This window comes from Notamacropus eugenii, chromosome 5, assembly GCF_028372415.1.
Source record: "Notamacropus eugenii isolate mMacEug1 chromosome 5, mMacEug1.pri_v2, whole genome shotgun sequence".
Classification (NCBI taxonomy): domain Eukaryota; kingdom Metazoa; phylum Chordata; class Mammalia; order Diprotodontia; family Macropodidae; genus Notamacropus; species Notamacropus eugenii.
Window position 1 is genome coordinate 18,992,435 of NC_092876.1, and position 20,966 is coordinate 19,013,400.

General features: G+C 42.2%; 1 protein-coding gene across 1 annotated transcript in view; it reads left to right on the forward strand.

The window, feature by feature from the left end:
* Positions 1–20,966, forward strand: part of LOC140508283 (uncharacterized) — a 32,580-nt gene that overhangs the window by 7,537 nt on the left and 4,077 nt on the right. Inside the window, 4 exon segments of the mRNA XM_072616082.1 lie at positions 6,483–6,570; positions 8,501–15,713; positions 16,914–16,996; positions 19,314–19,440. Coding sequence (XP_072472183.1) covers positions 15,545–15,713; positions 16,914–16,996; positions 19,314–19,440 — 379 coding nt within the window. The 5' untranslated portion in view covers positions 6,483–6,570; positions 8,501–15,544.

Consider the following 20,966-nt stretch of genomic DNA (forward strand, 5'->3'; position numbering starts at 1 on the left):
GCTGACCTGGAATGATGAGAAGATTGGTGGTTCCAAAATTGGAACTAGGGAAGTTCTGAAGAGGATGGGGCTGGGTAGAGAAGGGAGTTCATGCTTCCTATGCCATCTCTGGCTCTATTTAGCTCAGATTTGGAAATAGTATCTTGCTGGGCCCATCTGTACCCAGAGTCCTGGTCCAGGTGCCCAGCCATCTTACAAAGCTGACTGTCTGAAGGAGAAGTATTAAGGAAGACCACAACTGGTCCCTCAAGAGTTAACATTTGGATTCATTTTCTCCCCTCTAGCATGGGACACTAATGTGTGTCCAACTAAAATGAGAAACAGAGTCAGAAAGTTTGTTTCCATGTGACTCGCCAGCAGGTTCTCCTTTCTGGTTCTGAATTGGATGATTGGAAAGAAATTCAGCCTCTCCCAAGGCTCAGTAACAAGTAAGAGCTGTCATTGGATTGGGGTGCAGTACTGAGATGGAAGAGGCAGGGAGGCCCAGCTCTGAAAGTCTCTTCCAGAGAACAGTTGCCAGAGGCTTCATATGACTTTTGGGTTTAATCACCTTTCAGATGTCCCTTGGGATATGGAAACATCTGATTACCTGGGACTATCTCTCCCAATGACTGGGGGTCCAGGGGGTCAATAATTACATAGTCACACACATGATATATGTGTATATTGTGATCATAAGAGTTTGATCATTTCTCCATTTCATTTTGAAGCAGAAACCCCCCCCCCGCCACTTACATGAAAAATGCCAGAAACATTTTTCTTTTTTTTTTTTATTTAACTTTTAACATTTATTTTCACAAAATTTTGGGTTACAAATTTTCTCCCCTTTTATCCCCTCCCCCCGCCAAACCCAAGCATTCTAATTGCCCCTGTGACCAATCTGCTCTCTCCTCTATCCTCTCTCCCCGTCTATGTCTCCGTCTTCTCTTTTGTCCTGTAGGGCCAGATAGCTTTCTTGACCCCTTAACCTGTATTTCTTGTTACCCAGTGGTAAGAACATTACATTTGGTCCTAACACTTTGAGTTCCAACTTCTTTAGCTCCCTCCCTCTCCACCCCTTCCCCTTGGAAGACAAGCAATTCAATATAGGCCAAATCTGTTTAGTTTTGCAAATGATTTCCATACTAGTTGTGTTGTATAGGACTAACTATATTTCCCTCCATCCTATCCTGTCCCCCATTACTTCTCTTTTCTTATGGTCCTTTCCCTCCCCATGAGTGTCGACCTCGGATTGCATTCTCCTCCCCATGCCCTCCCCTCCATCCTCCCCCCCACCCTGCTTGTGCCCCTGTCCCCCACTCTCCTGTATTATGAGATAGGTTTTCCTATCAAAATGAGTGTGCATTATATTCTTTCCTTTAGTGGAATGTGATGAGAGTAGACCTCATGTTTTTCTCTTGCCTCCCCTCTTTATCCCACCACTAATAAGTCTTTTGCATGCCTCTTTTATGAGAGATAATTTGCCCCATATAACTTCTCTCTTTCTCCTCCCAATATTTCTCTCTCACTGCTTGATTTCATTTTTTTTTTTAAGATATGATCCCATCCTCTTCAATTCACTCTGTGCACTCTGTCTCTATGTATGTGTGCGTGTGTGCATGTGTGTGTGTGTGTGTGTACTCCCACCCAGTACCCAGATACTGAAATCAGAAACATTTTTCAAAACTTCAAAACAATTGCAATGGCAAGTTAATGAAAGGAAAAGCGTTCATGTGTGTAGTTAACTCAGACTGTTTACAGTGACAGAAGAGGCTTATGCTCACTTGTACTTCTAACTTTCTACGGGATTATTACTTATTCCCAACAATGCAGTTACTCTTGTGTGAGGATTTGTTTTTAATAACTCTCCCAACATTTGTACTTAGGGATCAAACACCAAAGAAAAATGGGAAATGTTCTCAAGCCCAGAAAGAACTCATGAAAGAGCTCAAAAAGGAATTAGAAGTCATTTCAGATAAGTAGAAGAAGAAAAAGTGGGAAGAGAGAGTGATGCAAGAGAATAATGAAAAAAAGAGACAAAAACTTGTATATGTTTTTATGTTTTCACATGTATAATTGACATATTTGTTGACTTAACAGGAGATCATGGAATGGAAGGGGAAGAGAGAATTTAGAATTCAAAATTCTTTTTTCTTCTAGTTTCCTATTTTAATTCATTCTTTTTTCATTTAACTAAAATTTTCCTTTTTCACAATTATGTCTTTTTTAGATTTTTTTATTATTTTAATTTTCAAGTAACAAGTATTTTGAAAATCAGACTGTTGTCCCAGTATCCTCTATTCCATTAAGTAAATGAAATTTTTAAAAATAAAAACCAAAACACCCACACAAAACAAATTATTCTCTCCAAAACTGCATAGTCTGTGTGAAAATATTCCTATGTTAGCCATAGTGGAAAATGCTTTCCTCTTTTTGCATTTTAAATTCATTATGTTTCTTGGAAGAGGTGAGTGCCACATTCTTCCTTTTTTTTGGACTCATGGTTTATCAAGGCATTGATCAGAGTTCTAAAGTCTTTCAAATCATGCACCCATTTTGGCCTTATCTTGCTGTACAATATAAGATGTTGATCTGTGCTTACTTTCTGCCATGCTGTTTTCTAGTTTTCCCAGCAGTTTTTGTCAGACAGTGAGTTCTTATCCCAGAAGCTGAGGTCTTTTGGTTTATCAAACGCTGGATTCCTATAGTCATTGCGTACTGTGTCTTCTATACCTAACCTATTCCAGTGATGTTCCACACTATTTCCAAGTAGTTTTGATGATTGCTGCTTTATGATACAGTTTTAGATCTGGTACAGCTAGGCCAACTTCTGTTGCATTTCTTTTCATGAATTCCCTTGATATTCGGAACCTTTTGTTCTTCCAGGAGAATTGTGTCATTATTGTTTCTAGTGCTGTAAAATAGCTTTTTGGTAGTTTGATAAGTTAATTTTGGTAGAATTGTCATTTCTGTTACATTAGTTCATCCTACCCATGAGCAACTAATATGTTTCCAGTTATTTAGATCTGACTTTGTGTGGAAGTGTTTTGTAATTATGTTCATATAGTTCTTGATTTTGCCTTGTTCTGTAGATGCCCAAATATTTTATAATTATATTGTCTACAGTCACATTAAATGGAATTTCTCTTTCCATCTCTTACTGCTGGGTTTTGTTAGGAATTACAGAGAAATGAGAATGATCTATTTGGCTTATTTTGTGTCCTGCATTTTGGCTTAAGTTGTTCATTATCTCAGGAAGTTTTTAATTGGTTCTTTAGGATTCTCCCAGTATCCCCTCCTATCACTTTGCAAAGGGTGATAGCTTTATTTCTTCATTGCCTGTTCTAATTCCTTTCATTTTGTTTTCATTCTCTTATAGCTAAAGCCAACATTTCCAGTGCAGCCTTAAAGGTAGTGGTGATAACAAGCATCCTTCTTTCCCCTTCATCTTCCTGGAAACCCTTCTAGCTTATCTACATTGCATAGAACGCTTGCTGTTGGTTTTAGACAGGTGTTCCTTATCCGTTTAAGGAGAACTCCACTATTTCCTGTGCTCTCATGTTTTTGATAGGAAAGGGTGGTGTTTTTTGGTGAAAACCTTTATCTGTATCTATTGAGATAATCACATGGTTTCTGTTAGTTTTGTTATTGATGTGTTCAGTGAGGCTGATCGTTTTCCCAATATTGAACAAGCCATGCATTATTCCTGGTATAAATCTCACCTCATCCTGGAATCTTAGAATTGTGAAAAGTTGCTGTAAACTCTTTGCTCATATTTTATCTAAAATGTTTTCATCTGTATTCGTTAGGGAGCTTGGTCTGTAATTTTCTTTTGTCTGTTTTGGGTTTTCCTGCTTTCAGGATCAACACCTTATTTGTACCATAAGAAGAATTTGGTAGGACTCTTTCTTTACCTGTTTTTCCAAATAATTTATATAGTATTGGAATTAATTGTTCTTTAAATGTTTGGTAGACTTCACTTGTAATTCTCTCTGGCCCTGGAGATTTTTTATTAGGCCGTTCATTGATGGCTTATTCAACTTCTTTTTCTGAAAAGGGGTTATTTCAGTGTTGTAGTTCCCCTTCTGTTAATTTGGGTAATTTATATTTTTTATAAATATTCGTCCATTTCATTTAGTTTGTCAGATTTACTGGCATAGAGTTGGGGAAATCGCTCCTAATTACTGCTTTAATTTCTTCTTCATTGGTGGTGAATTCGTCCTTTTCATCTTTGATACTGGTAATTTAGTTTTCTTCTCTCTTTTAATCAAATTAAACAAAAGTTTTTCCATTTTGTTGGTTTTTTCATAAAACCAGTTCTTAGTTTTATTTATTAGTTCAATAGTTTTCTTAAATTCCATTTCATTAATCCTTTGATTTTCAGAATTTCTTATTTGGTATTTAATTGGGGGTTTTAATTTGTTCTTTTTCTAGCATTTTGAGTTGCCTGTCCAATTCATTGACCTCCTCTTTCTCTATTTTATTCAACTAAGCATTTGGAGATAGAAAGCTTCTCCTAAGACCCGATTTTGCTGTATCCTCTAAGTTTTGCTCTGTTGTCTCATTTTTGTCATTCTCTTGTTTGAAGTTATTGATTATTTTTACGATTTGATGTTTGACCCACTCATTCTTTAGGAGTAGATTATATAGTTTTCAATTAATTTCTAGTCTCTCTTTCCATGGCCCTTTTTTGCAGGTAATTTTTAATGCATCATAATTTGAAAAGGATACATTTAAGAATCCTGCCTTTTTGCCTTAGAATGGGAGCCTTTTCATGCCCTAGTACATGGTCAGTTTTTGTGTAGGTGCCATGTACTTTCCTCTCCCCATTCAGTTTTCTCTACCGTAATAGACCATTTCACCTCTTCCTGTGATACAGTTGATCATTTTCTGCCATCTCCTTTCTTCTTCTCCTAGTGCAATCTTGTTTTCACTACTTAATGAATTAATTTTTTAATCATCTTAGCAAACTCAACTTATGCTCATGCCCTCTTGTCTGTGTTTACCCCCTTGAAATACCGTCATTAAGATACATTTTAACTTTATTGAACAACATCTTTTTTCTTTCCTGTTCACCTTTTTATGCTTCTTTTATCTGAAGATTGAATTTTCTGTTCAGTTCTGGTTTTGTTTATTTTTTAGTCAAGAATAATTGAAAATCCCCTGTTTCATTGAATCTTTTCACCTGAAAGATTATACTCAATTTTTCTGTATAATTGATTCTCAGTTTTTATCCAACCTCCTTTGCCTTCCACAATAACATATTCCAGGCCCTCTGATCCTTTAAGGCAGGAGCTGCTAAATTCTACCCAAAGCTGTCTGTGGTTCCATGATATTTGAATTGTTTCTTTCTGGCTGCTTGCAGTATTTCTCCTTAACCTGATAATTCTGGATTTGAGTACAACATTCCATGGAATTTTCATTTGGGGATCTGGTTCTGGAGGTGATTGATTGGTGGATTCTTTCAGTGACTATTTTGCTGTCTGGTTCTAGGACCTCAGGGCACTTTTCCTTCATCATTTGGAAAGATGCTGTTCAAGCTCCTTTTTTGATCATGGCTTTCAGGTACTTGTATCATTCCCAGGTTATCTCTCCTGGATCTGTTTTCCAGGTCAGTTGTTTTTCTGGTGAGGTATTTTACATTTTCTGCCATTTTCTTCTTCTTTGTATTTTGTCTGGCTGAAACTTCCCATTGTCTGATTCTCATTTTTAAGAAGCAATTTCCTTCAGTTTGCTTTTGTGCCTCCTTTTGTATTGGGCCAATTTTACTTTTAAGGAGTTGTTTTCTTCAGCCAACTTTTCTCTTTCCTTTTCCCAGCTGTTGACTCTCTCTTGCTCCCCTCTCATTTCTTTTCCCAGCCTTTTTTCCAGCTCTCTTATTACAATCCTTCTTGAGCTCTTCCAAGGAGACTTCTTTTGCTTGAGACCAGTTCATAATATGGCCAGTTGTCATCTTCTGAGTTTGTATTTTGATCTTCCCTGTCACCATAAAAACTGTCAGTGGTCTGTGTTCACTTCTGCTTCTTTCACCTCTTGTTTTGCCTATTTCCTGGCTTTTGAAGATGAGCTGACCTGTTGGAGCACAGGAGGCACTCTCCCCAGCTTCTTGTGCTGGTGGCCAAGGGCCTGGTCATTGAGGTGAGTTGGGTTTTCTGTGTTTCCCTGGGACTCCACTGAAGCTGGTGGAGTTCTGCAAAGAAATGGGGAAGGGAGAGGGCATTCTCACATCTCCAGGTTCAGGCCAAGGTTGGGCAGGATGATATCACAGCATGTTGTCCTGGTTCTCTTTTCCAGTTCCATTGGAGCTGTGCTGTGTCTTGTTTCTGGTTCTGTTTAAAGTCGTTACTTTATATGTCAGAGCAGTAACTGTAATGACAGCAGTAATAACAGCTTGCATGTATACAGGACTGTAAGATTTGCAAAGCACCTTATAACTAGTATTTCATTTGACCTTCACAGCACCCTGCAAGATTCATGCTGTTATCATTATTCCCATTTTACAGATGCAGAAACTGAGGCAGACACAGGTTTAAGAGTTAGAACCAGCAAGTGTCAGAGGCTGGATTTGAACTTGTGCCTTCCTGACTCCAGGTACAGCCTTCTATCCACTTTGCCACTTGGGAGCCTTCCCAGGAGTCCCTGTGTTGCACTTTTCTTGGGGCACAGTAACCTATTCCATTGCATCCATGTAATAAAGCTTTCTTTGTTGTTAGTCATTTCAGTAGGGACCTTTGTGACTCTTCATGATTCCATTTGGGGTTTTCTTCACCAAAGATTGGATTGAGGCAAATAGTGTTAAATGACTTGCCCAGGGCCACACAGCCAGTAAATGTCTGAGATAGGTTTAGAACTTAAGTCCTCCTGATTCCAGGTAGAGCACCATATCCACTGCACCAGTTCCAAACTTGATGGGCATCTGCTTTGTTTTCAGGTCTTTATTTCTAGAAAAACAACGGCCATAAATTCTGGGCACATGTGGGGGTCCTTGCTTCTGTCACTGACCTTCCTGTAACATATGGCCACCAGTGGAATCTCTGACTCCCAGTGTAGAGATGTTTTAGTTAATCCCTTCATGTATTTCCATTTTTTTAAAGTGTGCTTGGAATAATTCACTTCACCAACAGTGTCATAGTGGGCCTGGATTTCCACAGTCCTTTCACCTTCTACTTTTCCCATCATCTTTGTTCTGATTGTGTGGATTTGGATTTCTCTAATTCTTAGTGGCAAGTAGCTGGTGCAGTGGATAGACTTGTGGGCATGGAGTCTTCCTGACTTCAAATCTGGCCTCAGACACTTCCCAGCTGCGTGACCCTGGGAAGTCACTTAGCCCTTTGACCTTAACTCATTGGAGAAAGAAATGGCAAACCATCTGAGAATAGTTGAAATCCCTTGTAGTGGTGTGGTGTGGTCCAGAAGGATAGGGAGAGTGAAAGAAGATTGACCAACAAGAAAGTGCCAGGCCCCATGCTGACCAGGCAAAGAGAGGCAGAAGACAGTCCCTGCCCTCAGGGAGCTCACAGTCACCTGCGGGAGACAACATAGAGATGCTTACAAAGTGAGCTATGTGGGATATAAATAGGACATAACTGAGACTGCAGTGAGGAGGGGTTGGAAAGGGAGGATTTTAGTTGGGTCTTAAAAGGAAGCTAGGAAGGGCAGTGGTCTGAGTAGAGGAGGGGGCTTGTTCTAGGCAAGGGGGATGGCCAGAGAGATGGAGAATCTCCTGAGGGAAACCTCCAGGAGCCCAGTGTCACTGGATGCAGGAGGACAGGTGGGGAGAAAGGTGTCACAAGACTGGAAAGGTAGCAGAGGGCCAAGCTATGCAGGGCTCTGGATGCCAAGCAGAGAGTTTTGTATTTGCTTCTGGAAGCAATGGGGAGGCACTGAAATTTACTGAGTGGAGGGGGGGGTGTGACATGGTCAGACCTGCACTTTAGACTGTGGGGCTGGAGCAGAATGGGGAGAGACTTGAGGCAGGCAGAACCCTTCCCTCAGCAGCTGTTGTGATAGTCCAGGGGTGAGGTGATGGTGTTTTGTTAAAAGCTGATTGAGAAACCTTAATGTAGAGAATAAATGTGAATAACTCTAGTTCATTATCATTTGATAGAAAAGAGGACCCGGGTCCAGATGGAAGGTAGCAGGTTATATGGCTTTGACTCCTCCCCATGGGCATAGAAGAATAATAGATCTCTGGGGAGTCCTCCATCTAATTCAACCTGGGGGAGGTCTGAGAACAGATCCTCTGACTCCCAGGAAGGAGGGGTCTTTGCTTGGAGACATCTCTGCATTATTGGGGCTGGGTAAAGGGAGCTTTGGCCACTTGGCCCTCCCCCTACCTGGAGCATACACACACCCCTGGGCTGGGAGGAGGTGGGCCAGGGTGGAGTCAAGTTGAACCTTGTCTGGCTAAGAAAGCCAAAGGGTGGAGAGAGAAGAGAGAGACATTATGGGAGTTATGGAAGGTTATAGGGCACATTTGTGGGAGCATTTACTAACTTTCTTCATTTACCTCTCTATCCAGACTGAGAAGACATCAAAGAACCTGGAGTCTTTGGCCAGAGAAAGTAAGTCTGTGTCTCAGGTGCCCTCCCTCCCCCCAAGTCCTCCCAGACCCTCTCTTTAGTCACTCAGGTATCTGCCCTCCCCCTACCTCCTTAAGTAGATTGACTAGGTAAGGAAGCATTTTTTCTGAATTCTTTTAGTTCCCCCTCCCAAAAATCCTCCCTTCCAGCCAGGAGAGAAGTCTCCACTGGCCTGTGCCCTCCCCCATGCTGGGAGGCTGCCTGTCAGAAGTGGGGAAGAGCTCTGCATTTGGAATGAGGAAGGACCTGGATTTGAATGCAGATTCCCAGGTCCCACTATTTAGAGTCTATGAAGTGGGTTACAGTTGTGATCTCATTGGATCCTCAGAGCAACCCTGCCAGGTAGGGGCTAGTATCCCCATTTCACAGATAAAAACCTGAGAGTCAGAGGTGCAGTAACTTTCCCAGAGACTTAGCTAGGACAGGCTGGACTTGATGACCTGGAACTAAGCCCCTTTCAGGATCTGAATATACATGCCTTTTTGTAACCTCAAAATCAGCTCAGGAAAAAATCCCCAAAACTCATGGATTTTGGAGTTGGAAGGATGCCTTAAAATGATCTTGGAATTTCCTGCTGGTGTAAATGTATGAATAGGCTGGAATCCTGGTTGTACCTTAATGCCTCTGTCAGCCTGGGCCAATCATTGATCATTCTGCACCTTGTTCCTCCAGGCAAAATGAGTGCCTGGAGCTCTGAGGTCCCCTCTGGCTCTAGCCTACATTCATTTGGGATCTGTCTGTCCCCTTGAACTGTAGACTTAAGCCTATGAAACCATCTCTGTCTCCACTCAGTTATCTGGTTCTCTGATAGTTTCCTACCTTGGATCACACCCCAGTCCTGCTGGAACCCTGGCTCAAGTGGGAGAATCCTTAAATCACATTTTGGGCACCTGAATGAATCCTCATCCAACTACCAGCTTTGTCCCCTGCTTCAGTTGTCCCAGGCTAATTAGAATCCTGTGGGATCTTTTTATTTTCGACCCCTCTGTGCTCTGCCCTTCTCTCAGGGACAGTCTGTGGCTCCTGGTCATTCTCTCATCTCATCTTTACATGAACAAATATAAAATGCCCTCCTTCCCACCCCATCAACTGGCCCATTTTCAAAAATTGTTCTAAGTAGCCTTGTTGGCATGAGCACAGTGTCTGGCACATGGAAGATGCAGGTGTGTTTTTTCTGGTTTTGTCATTTTAGAGGTTTTCAGTGCTGTCTGCCTCTGAGACTTGTGGGTTTTCTTGGAAAAAACACTAGAGTGATTTGCCATCTCCTCCTCCTTATTTTATAAAACAGGAAAACGGAGACCAGTAGGGTTGGGTGACTTACCTAGGGTCACACAGCTAGCATCTAAGGTGAGATTTGAACTTAGGTCTTCCTGACTCCAGACCAGGCACTTTGTACACTGCTTAATTGCTATTTATTGATTTTTCCTGTTCAGTCTTATTGGCTGAGGGGGGCATGGAGGATGGTGATCTCTGGGTTTTCCCCTTCATCTAAGAACGCAGGAGCCTTGGTGCTGTGACCCCTTTCTGCCCCAGCTCAGTGGGCAGGGACTGGGGTCCCCAGACCAAGGGACTTTGTGGCTGCCCCTTTCATGACTCGGTTACTGGAAGTTGGTTCTCAGTTTCTCTTAACTCTCCCAGTGAATGAAAAAATGAATGAATGAAAAGTCATTTATTCAGGTCGTCATTAATACATGCCAGGATCTGCACTACGTTCTATAGACTCTAGGACCAGGTTGCAGATCTGCCCTCCATTAGCCCACCTAATTAGAGGCACAGCCTTTGGAAAGCCTTTTCTGAGTCCTTTTAATTAATGAGACCCAGACTGCAGATGGAATGGGAGTGTGATGGTTGGGTTATCACCCCTCCTCCCACCTCAGACCTTCCTCCTTTGTGGGATAAAAAGACTCTTACTCAAAATCTTAAATAAATGAAGAGGCTTCTCAATAAGAACAGAAAGAAAAGGATTTATTACAATTCTCGAGAAAGGGACGTCCTTCCACCAGGTCATGGAATCTGATGGAAAGAGGCAACTTACAGAAATTGAAGCACAATTTTTATACCCTAACACAGAGAATCCCACCTTCCCACTATTCTACCTCTCCATTGTCTAGGAGGAGGGCTCACAATCTAAGCACAAAAAACTAGGTTAATCCTGGGAAATTTAACCCTATCCCAACACAATTACCTCATTTAATACCTAACTTAACTGCTGATGTGGCTTTAGAAAAGAGGGCAGGGGGAGAAGCGGGAGCTGCTAGCATTAATGTGGCAATAGTACAACAAACAACAGGGAGATGTGAGTAACTTCCAAGTTTCAGCTACAGCCCACAGCACTTTCAGGAATAAAGCTGGTAGCTGGGGGGGGGGGGCAACCGACCGTCCACAAGCCCTGGATACCTGAAACTCAGGTATCCAGGGAGAGAGGCCTTATGGGAGATAAATTTTATTTAGAAAATTCAATATTCCCCATATTTTTATTATGAAAAGTCTTCACAATCTCCTCATCTCACTCATTCCATTCTCTTTATTAGCATTTGTTACTCCCTCACCCCGACCTGCCAACTCATGCATTCTGGAATTCCATGTTCCTCCTCCCTTTCTCTGGGTCTTCCTTCCTCCTCCCTCTCACCGTTCCCCTTCCTCTCAGATCCCAACCTTGTACTTCTTAGTGGATGGACCATCACGGTGATGACATCTCAGTCCTCTTGGAGAAGGAAGGACCAACCAGCCAGGCTGGACCAGAAGGAATTGGGGATGCTTCTGACCACTGAGACTCCCCCAGGTTCTTGGGCTGCCCCCAACCTTCACCCAAGTTCTTTCTAGTCCAGAAAGCCCAGATTCCCTCTGTTGTCTTTGTTTTCTTCTGTGAGAAGCCAAGAGCCCCTCCCTTTTCCTTCTAGTTTTGTTGGGGGATCTCATGGGAAGATGAATTTCAAAAACTTTAGAAATGCTAACATTTCTCCACAGCATTTATTCAGACCCAGATTCCCCCCCATCTCTGAGTTTTTCGATTTGTGTGGGGTTAATAGCCCAGTTGAAGTCTTTCTCAGTCAGTATTCCCCACCTCAGACAATACCTGGACAAAACAAAATAAAAGCACTCCTTGCCCTTGGGGAGATTACACTCTAATGGATTGGTGTGGGGGTTGCCTTGTGATTTATGAATGTTGGGGAGATTTCTGTGGGTGGAAATGATTCCAGATCTCTGAACATCAGAGCTAGACTGGATGTTGGAAATGTTCCAGGCCATTCATCTCTCCTCAGTGACCTGCTGAAGGTGTCCCGTCCAGCCTGTGTCTGAGACCAGGCTTGGACCCAGGTCTTCCTGATTTTGAGTCTGGCTCTCTGTTCCTAACCTGTAAATGATTCCTTAGCTTAAGCTGAGAGAGAGAAATGACAAATGAAAGGTCATCTCTCAGAGGAGAGCACTATCGGCGGGGGATGGAGGAGAAAACCAGGGCAGGCCTGCAGAAGGGAGGATTTGAGCACCATCTTGAAGGACACTAAGTCCCAGAAGAGAAGTAAAGATACTTCCAGGCTGCAGGTAGCAGAGTGTGGGGATAGGCCAGTGAGTGGAGCCTGTGCCTGGAAGGGGTATAATCTAAGGAGAATGCAGAGGTCTGCAGCTCACTTGAATTCTGTCTTAAGGCCTCATCATCTAATGAGTGGAATTATGGGGTTGGATTAGATGACATAAGGTGCCATTTACATAGCTCATAGTGTAAGAAGGGATATTGTGGTATCTTGTTTTGCTCCCAGAAATGTTCTTGAAAAAGAGTAAAACTCCTGGGCAGCTGGGAGCTTGTGACAAGGTAAGCATGGATAACCTGCTTTGCAAGTGATGGTCAGGCACATCCTGGCTTCAGGGGGGATGACAAACAGCCTAGACCCTAGACGTCATGCCCAGGTCACAAGTGTCCTCATTACCATGCCTTTGCAATCTGCATAAGGGAGGAATGTAGGAAAATAAAGAGGGAGGAATTTAAACAAACACTAACTCTTAACAGGCTGGAGAGAACTGTGTAACGTCATTCCTGCTTCTGTACCCGCTTTCCTAGTGAGCCCCACACCCCCTTCCTCTTGAGAAGCTTAAAAAAAACCAAGTCTTCCTCTGCCCACTGTCTCTAACTTCTTTCAGTTAGTCTATCCCGTGGGTATTCCATAGGGCAATCTGGGAAGGGAAGCAGTGGGCAGCAGCAGCTCCTCTTGGGCTAACTCCCTGATGTTGCCTGGGAGGTCCTGTGATCCCCGAGTCATGTTTCTCACAATTGAGTTTTTAAAACATTGTTTCTGGGACAAAGACCATATTACTACAGGGAGTATCTTATCTATTCCAGTACCTTTGCCCAAGAAAACCTCTGAATAGGATCAGTACGTGTGGGACCCTACTGAAAATAATGAACCACAACTTCCATTCAGCACTCTGTCCATTGAAGTGCTTGCTCCAAACATGAAATGCCCAGGTCTGCCCCACTTTGAAAAGACCTTCCCTTAACCTTCTTATCCTTCAGCTAGCCTCTTTCCTCCTTGTCACAGGTAACCTCTTAGAAAAAGCTTCCTCTACTGGATGGTCTCTCCTTGTCCCACCCTCTGCTCCCTTCTCCAACACCTGCAAATCATTCAGGCAGCTAAAAGCAATGATGTCCTTATTTATAAAGACCCTAGCCTGGGGTGGTGAACCTGTGGCCTTTGTTTTAAAGTTAAAAAACAGTTTTCATTTTTCAAAATTATTCATAGTAGTTAGATTTTTACAAAACAATGTGCATTTTTAAATATATCTAATTGAAGCTCCTTGAATGCCACCTGTTTTGATTGGACCTAAATTAATAACATGGAAAGGTTCCCCACCCCAGCTACAGCCCCTTCATTGACTTTTTCCTGACTTCTTTTTAGCATTCATTGTTGTCACCCATCCTCACCTGTTGGATAAACACATCTTTGGAGATTCTCTCCTGTCCTGGTTCTCCTACTGCCTCTGGGACTGATACCCAAGGGATCAATTAATCCTTAGTAAGGCCTTCCTCTGATCTGACCTGATCTCCTTTGCTCCCTGCCCACCTTCTTCCCTTCCCATGTGAGAAAGTTTCCCTCAATCCTGGGCCTGCTTTTTTGTAGCTGACTATCAGTATTCTGCATGATGTGAACTGACTGGGTGGAACAGTGGGTTGTGCCGGACCTCAGTTAGGTCCACCTGAGTTCAAACACTGCCTCAGATACCTATCAGCTGTGTCAGGTCACTCAATCTCTTAGCCTCAGTTTCCTCATCTGTATGTTTGAGACACTGCACTGGGGAGCAGAGGAGAAACAGTGTCTTGTCTTAAGCACATTGAAGTTAGTGTTGGGTTATTCCTCAGCCTAGAGGTCCTAAGAACCTCCTAGACAGAAATCAAAATAATAATAGCTCACCTTTTTATCACACCCATGTGACAGGAACTGCCAAGCACTTGACCAGTGGAATCTGTAGAGCAGCCTTTGATGGGAGGTGCCATTATTCTCCCCACTTTATAATTGAGGAAAGTGAGACAAACAGGTCTAGTGACTTGCCAACAGTCACACAGAGGCTGAGGTCAAATGTGAACCCTTGGTTCTTCTGACTCCAGGCCCAGGCCTCTCTGCCCTGTTCCAACTAGCTGGAATTCCTCCCAGAAGATAAAGTAGCCTCAGCCCCCTGGTAATTACCCTGTGGTTAGAATCTCAAGGGAAGGTCAAATAGAGACATAAATAGGGGTTCTCCCAGCCTCAGTCCATTTGGGGAGGCTGGGCAGCCACTTTCCTCATTGGGGTGGTTGGGTGATAGAGACAGGAAGTCAGAGGATTTGGGTTTGGGGAGAATGTTAACCTTGGTCTCAGAACTTGCAAAGTTTGTTTTAGTGGGGATGTTTTCCCTTTGTCAGAATGTGTGGTGGGGTCAGGGGAGGTATGTCTCTAGTTAATTCTGTCAGCATATCTTGGTGGGAATTGCCCAGTTGTTCAGGTCTCCTTCAAGATAGAATCAGTGGGGTCATGTTGTGAAGAAAAGCACAACTGAGGGTCTGTCTCTGTTTTCATAACCCTGTAGGGAAGCTCAGTTTCTTTGACATTCAAGGTAACTTTCTGGAGAGATGCTTTGCCCCCCAAATTCAGTTTATTTCTTCCACATTAGCAACCTAGAAGCTATCCCTGATTCTTTCCTCTGTCTTGGCTCCCTTTCCCCATAGAGCATTAGTTACTAAATTTTCTTGATTATCTTTTTAATTTGTCAGAGTCTGAATATGGTATATTATTGTCTCCAAATGTTAACAGTTTTACTCTCTATTTTTCCCTTTCATTTTTTTCTTCCCACAACTGTATGTCCTTCTCCTTTTCACTATTTTGCTGACCCACTTTAGAGTACTGGCTACAGAAAGAATTCTCTCTAATTGGGCCAAGTAAACAAAACTGCCCATGTGAGTCACCTCCACTCAAAAGACCTGGCTATAAACTTGACTGGATTGACTTAACTAATTTAATAAGCACTGGTGGGAAAATTATGCTCTGGAAGTGACAGATCTCTCTATGTCTAAAGTTCAGTCTTCCCCATATCTCTTCCTCTCAGTAAACTCTAGTGCCTCCCACGATATCTTTGTGCAATTAAAGATGTAACTCTTTGCTCTTTAAGAGCTCTACAGAACTGGGCCCCAGCCACCTCTCCAAGTTGGTTACACACAGCTCCTCTTCACGCAGCACTGAGGTGCCAAACTGGTCTTTTGGCTTCTCCTCCTTGGTGATGCTTTATCCCAGGCGTTGTCTTTATCCTGGTGGTTCCCATGGTTAGAAAGCCACTGTTAGGATGCTCTTAAATTCTCTGAATTCACTTGAAAGCTCTGAAAAGACCTTAATTCTCAACTGAATAGTCAGTTTTACCACCAGGTCAAGTAAGTTTTATAGATATATATGTAAGTATGTGAATATATAAATCTGTAGGTAGGTAGATATATTCCTAAGGCCTCACTGCCCAGCCCTGTAATGTTTTCTACCACAGAGCCCCTCCCTGCCCACCACTCCCCATTGCCAGACAAGGTCCCTCAGGGTGGGACTGGCTTTACTTTTGTGAGAAACGAAAAGGTACCAGAAGGATCACTGAGGATTCAGTGCTGGCTTCATGTGCTCCCCTCATCCCCAACAGCAATCCCAGGTCAGTCCCTCTCTGGTCTCCTTCCTAATTTCCTGCTGTCCTTGTGCTCCAGGATCAACATGTCCTGCTTCCTGCACCTCTCCCTTTACTATTAGAATTCAAGTTTTGGGGGTGGGGGGGTGGGAGAAAGTTAGGCCTCCCAGGCCTAATCAAATTACTAAATCAGGTGACAGCCAAACCCCTAGACTTAGAGGAAGGTGGGGAGGTTTATATCAATAGATAAAGTTTATATGAAATGAGCTGTAACATAGGACTTGGGACCCAGGCATTCTAATGTCCTGGCCTCAACTCCTCATTAGGATCCACCTATATTCCTATGAGAAAAGATCTCTCGGCAGATGAAAACATTACAGAAGGAAAGGGCCCTTTGGTGTTACCATTGGAATATGGATGGTCAGGAATGGAGATGAGCCAAGATGGCAGATGTCTCCACTTTGGAGAAGAGCTTAGTGGGGGTGGGCAGGTCTGGGCCCAGGCTGTAGAGAAAAAGGTGGGTGTGAGAGGGGAGGAAATCAGGAGGGGAATGGCTGGGAGAACCAGGAGGGATTTAGGCTAGGCATATCCTTGTGGGGAAGTTGAGTGTAGTCTGGGGAGAGCTGGAAGACCAGGAGATTCTGTTAAGGAGGTCTGGAGTCCCAGAGAAGATGGAGGGAGGAAGATGGTAGAGAAATGGGAGAGGGGAGCTCAGATGACCAGCCAGGTGGGTGGGGGCCCTGGTGGAATTCGATCCCTGGGCTAACATTTGGAAACCTGGGAGGAGGGCAGGGGAGAAGAGGGGTCAACCCAGAAGATGGACAGCAGGGCTCGGCAGGACTGTTGGCATTAGGAAGACCCAGCCAGAGCAGGTTAGCTGGGAACAGATGCACTAGAAAGTGAGATCTCTGCCTTCTTTGGAGCTAAGGTCTCTGCATTCTTTATTCAGAACAGAGAACCCTTCTTCATGTTCCCTGGAACTAAGGTCTCTCTGAAATGGAGATGTCTCTACCCTATTCCCTTGGTGTGAAATCTCTTTCCATTTTACTTTGAAAAAAAAAACTCCCTGCTGCCCTTCTCCTGAGGTGGAGTCTCCCCACAGAGGGCTGAGCAGGGCCTTTGTAACCACTCTGGGAGCTTTCCCTCTAGCATTCTTGGCAAGTCTGCATCTATGGTGGGAGGAGAAGGCAAAGTCTCTCCCACCCTGAGGTTCTTCTCCCTCCCCAGGTCACCTTACAGAGGACCACAGCCTATTCCTAGGTGAGAGACCAAGGAGAATGATTCCTATGGCCCAGAAACCCTCATCCCAGGTGAGTGCAGTCCATCCACAGACCTGATCACCACCAGCAAAGGGGGAATCCAAGAGAGCCAAGGAAGCTTTATCCTGTTAGAGGTGTCTTGGCAGTGCTGATAGCCAAGGAGAAATTGTCCTGCTGGTTCTCCTCCTGTCCTCCTGCCTCATTGCATTAAGATGGCACTATCCTGGGATCTGAATGCAGTCTGTCTAGAGCAGGGGTGGGGAACCCGCAGGGTTCAAGGCCACATGTGACTTCTGGATCCCTAAGTGTGGTTTTTTTGACGAAATTCAATTTTACAGAACAAGTTTGTCAGATTTGGCAATTAAGCTTCCATGCTAAGTTTGCACAGGGCCCTTTCAGAAAAGGCAAGATGAAAGCTCAGTTGGGTAAAGGGTTAAGTAATGAGTAGAGAACTGCAAGGTGGCCCAGTGCATAGAGCACTGGGCTTGGAATCAGAAAGACTCATGTGCATGAGTTCCAATCTGGCCTCAGTCACTGAAGTCACTTAACTGTTCACCTCAGGTCATCATTTTTGTTATGAATGGGAAATGACAAACCTCTCCTGTATCTTTGCTCAGAAGATGTCAAGTGGGGTCTAGAACAGTCAGGCATAACTGAACCAACTGAGTAATGCCATGCACTGTGTTAAGGCCTGGTGATTCCGACAGAAATGATGAAAACTGTCCTGTTCCCATAGAGATTATGCTTTGAATGGAAAGACAACACACCAAAGGAAGAGATTTTGGGCAAAAGGCAGTGGGACAGGGTGGGAAAGTCAATGAGATGTTCCAGAGTAAAGTCACCCAGGTGGAAATGTGGAGATGTGTGATCTGGACACTTCACATGTAGGTGTTTGGAGGACATGAGCTCACCCCATGAAGAGAGAAGGTGGCAGGATGGGGAAGGAAAGAGCCTCTGATGAGAACAAGTCAGGGATTCCAGAGATGAGTTATCAGTGAAGAAAAGCATGGCCTTCCTCTAGTGATTATTCACAGTAAGAATGAATAGAATGCACTGAAGAGTCAGGAGTTAGATCACCTAGTGGAAAGAAAAGAATTGTAAATTCTTGGGAATCTACAAAACCAGGAAAAGACTAAAGAATTCTTTAACTGCTCAGAAGTTCAATAATAGAAATAAAGGAAGCTATAAGCCAGATATACAAATACAAGATAAATCCAACGTTTTAAAGAAAATCAAAATGATAAAAAGGTGAAGAGATTTTTACGTACAAGAAACAGAATTGCTCCACAATAATAAAACTTAAACACTGAATCATACTGTCCTGTTAGAAATGAGAAGCATCAAATGCCAAATGCTTTGGCTAAATACCTGATTTGCATGTTCCAGATTGTGACAGTAGATGGGCCCTCGTAAGCATCTAAGGATTTCCAAGAGTGGCCACTTGATTGTGTGATCTCCCTTAGTCTGGCTCTTGACTCATTCTTTTGCCTTCCTAAACCTAACCCTAATGGTGTATAGTTGTAGCAGCATAAGGAAATAACTTATTTTTCATAAATTGGCACTGTCTTCCTTATACATTAGCTCAGTCTGTAACCCCATTTGATAAAATTTTATGTTTAACAAGGGAAGTAACACTCCTTTCCTCATGAAGTTACTCTTATTTTTCTGTAATTAAATATTAAAATGAATTAATATATTTATTCCATGAGCAATTGAAAGCAGAGGTGTTTAAGTATGATTCATCATACCCAGGGCCATCTCAACCCTTCACTATGAGAGTAGAGAACTGTTTTTCCTTTGGCTGGAAACAGTCTCATACCACTGAGCCCAGATTGCGAGTAATCTCTCTTTAGAATTCTTTTAATACTTTTCTCTGCTTCATATTTTATTACAAACTTTTAGCAAATGGACTTTGTTTACCCCTGTGTTTACCCCTGGGAGATCACTGCTGTTTCTTTTTCCCCCCCAGAATATACAGTACTTAGCAACTTCTCACAAAACCTTCATATAATATTCTTAATATGCCATTTAGGATGGAGGAGGAATTACCCATGACTCCAGTGTCTCCTGTACAGATTCTTGTGTATCACTGATAGAGCACATATCTTGTTCCTCTTTCCATCAGGAGAAGCATTATCCAGTAAAACATTTTTCTAGCTTTGTTATTCCTTCATGATTCTCACTTCACATGTAAAATGCTTCTCTCTGTAATCCATTGTGCTCTTAATAACTGATTACAAGTGTTGGCTCTGACACTCATAAAGATTACATGAGTGTTAAGCAAATCCCTTCCCTATGTTGATGAGGGTTTGACTAGATAAATTCTGCAGTCTCTCAGCTCTAAATTATGTGTCTTTTGATGGTTTAGGAGTGGGTGACATTCAAGGATGTGGTTGTGGATTTCACTGAGGAGGAGTGGGGCCTCTTGGACAATTCTCAGAAAGAGCTGTACAAGGAGGTCATGCTGGAGAATATCCAGAACCTGCTGTCTCTGGGTAAGGATCATTTCCTTTCTTCATGTTACTTGTCATGCCAAAATTTTCATAGGTGGCAGAGAATGGATGTATATTCTGGTGCATCTCAGCCTCAGAAGCTTCACTGAGTGCACACTCTTCTGTGTGTACCAACTATCCATTGGTCTTGGCTTGTCACTTTTTCAAGTTAAATAATTTACCATATTCCTCCTATGTGAAGATGTCTAACAGCTTCACTGAAAATGTCCTGCTCGAAAGAGTAGGAAGGGATTCTGGCAAAGTGGCAGAGTAGGACAGGAAATACTTGAGTCTCCAAGAAAGTCTCCTTAAAGGAATTTGCCCCAAAGCACTATAAAATACCTGGAAGTCCAACTGCCAGAACAAAAACAGGAGCTATGTAAACCAAAGTATGAAAACTTTTATATACAAGTAAGATCAGATTTAAGTAATTGGAGAACTATTAATTGTTCATGGGTAGACAGGGCTAATAAAATAAAAATGACAATTTTATCCAAACTCTTTTATATACTCAGTACCATTCCAGTGAAATTACCCAAATTATTTTTTATTCAGTTAGAGAAGGCGATGAGAATATTCATTTGGAAAAAGAAAAAGTCAAGACTATCATAGGAAACAATAAGAAAAATGTCAAGGAAGGAGGTTTAGCAGTAAATGCTCTATTGTAAGGCAGTATCAAAGCTCTCTGGTACTGGGTAAGAAACAGAAAGATCATTGAAATAGTTTACACATATAGCAGCAAATTAAAAAAAAAGCCTTGTATTTGAGAAGGGTAAAACCTTAATATTTTGGTGTAAGAATTCACTATTTAGTAAAAAAACATAAAGCCATGTGTCTGAAACTGTGTATACATACACACACACGCACACAAGCACATACATACCTATTTTTATGTAATGGTAGCCAACTCTGAGGGAAGGGAGAAAATAAAGAAATTTATATGATAATTCTGTTCTGAACATGAAAGGAATGGAAATTGTGCTTAGTAGATTTGCAGTTTCATGTGTAATATCATTTTTATAGTACTGTGTTACTGAAATGCTTATTTCATTACAGAAATTCAAAAAAATATTAAAAATAATTTGTCAAAGAGTTGGAAATAATTTATTTCAGTGACCTATGAATTCATGTGATCTAAGCACCATTGTAAACGGAGTTACATTTATACAGGAAATGGGGGGGATGCGCAGACTTTCAGATAGTTATTCACATAATTGATTATAACAGTAGTAAAAAAAAAAATCATATGGTTATATCCATAGATGAAGAGTCAGCTTTTGATCAAATTCAACATTCCTTTCAATGAAAAATTGTTGAAACTATAGGTATTTATCAATTTTTCATGAAATGAATTTTTAAAAAAAACCCAAAATTTACCTAAACACATCATCAAGTATTATTTGTTTTTGGAATAAGCTAGAAGCTTTCTCACTAAGATCAGGATGAAACAAGGATGCCCACTGTCACCTGTACTATTCACTATGGTATTGGAAATACTCCCAATGAGAGGAACAGAAGAAAGAAGTAGT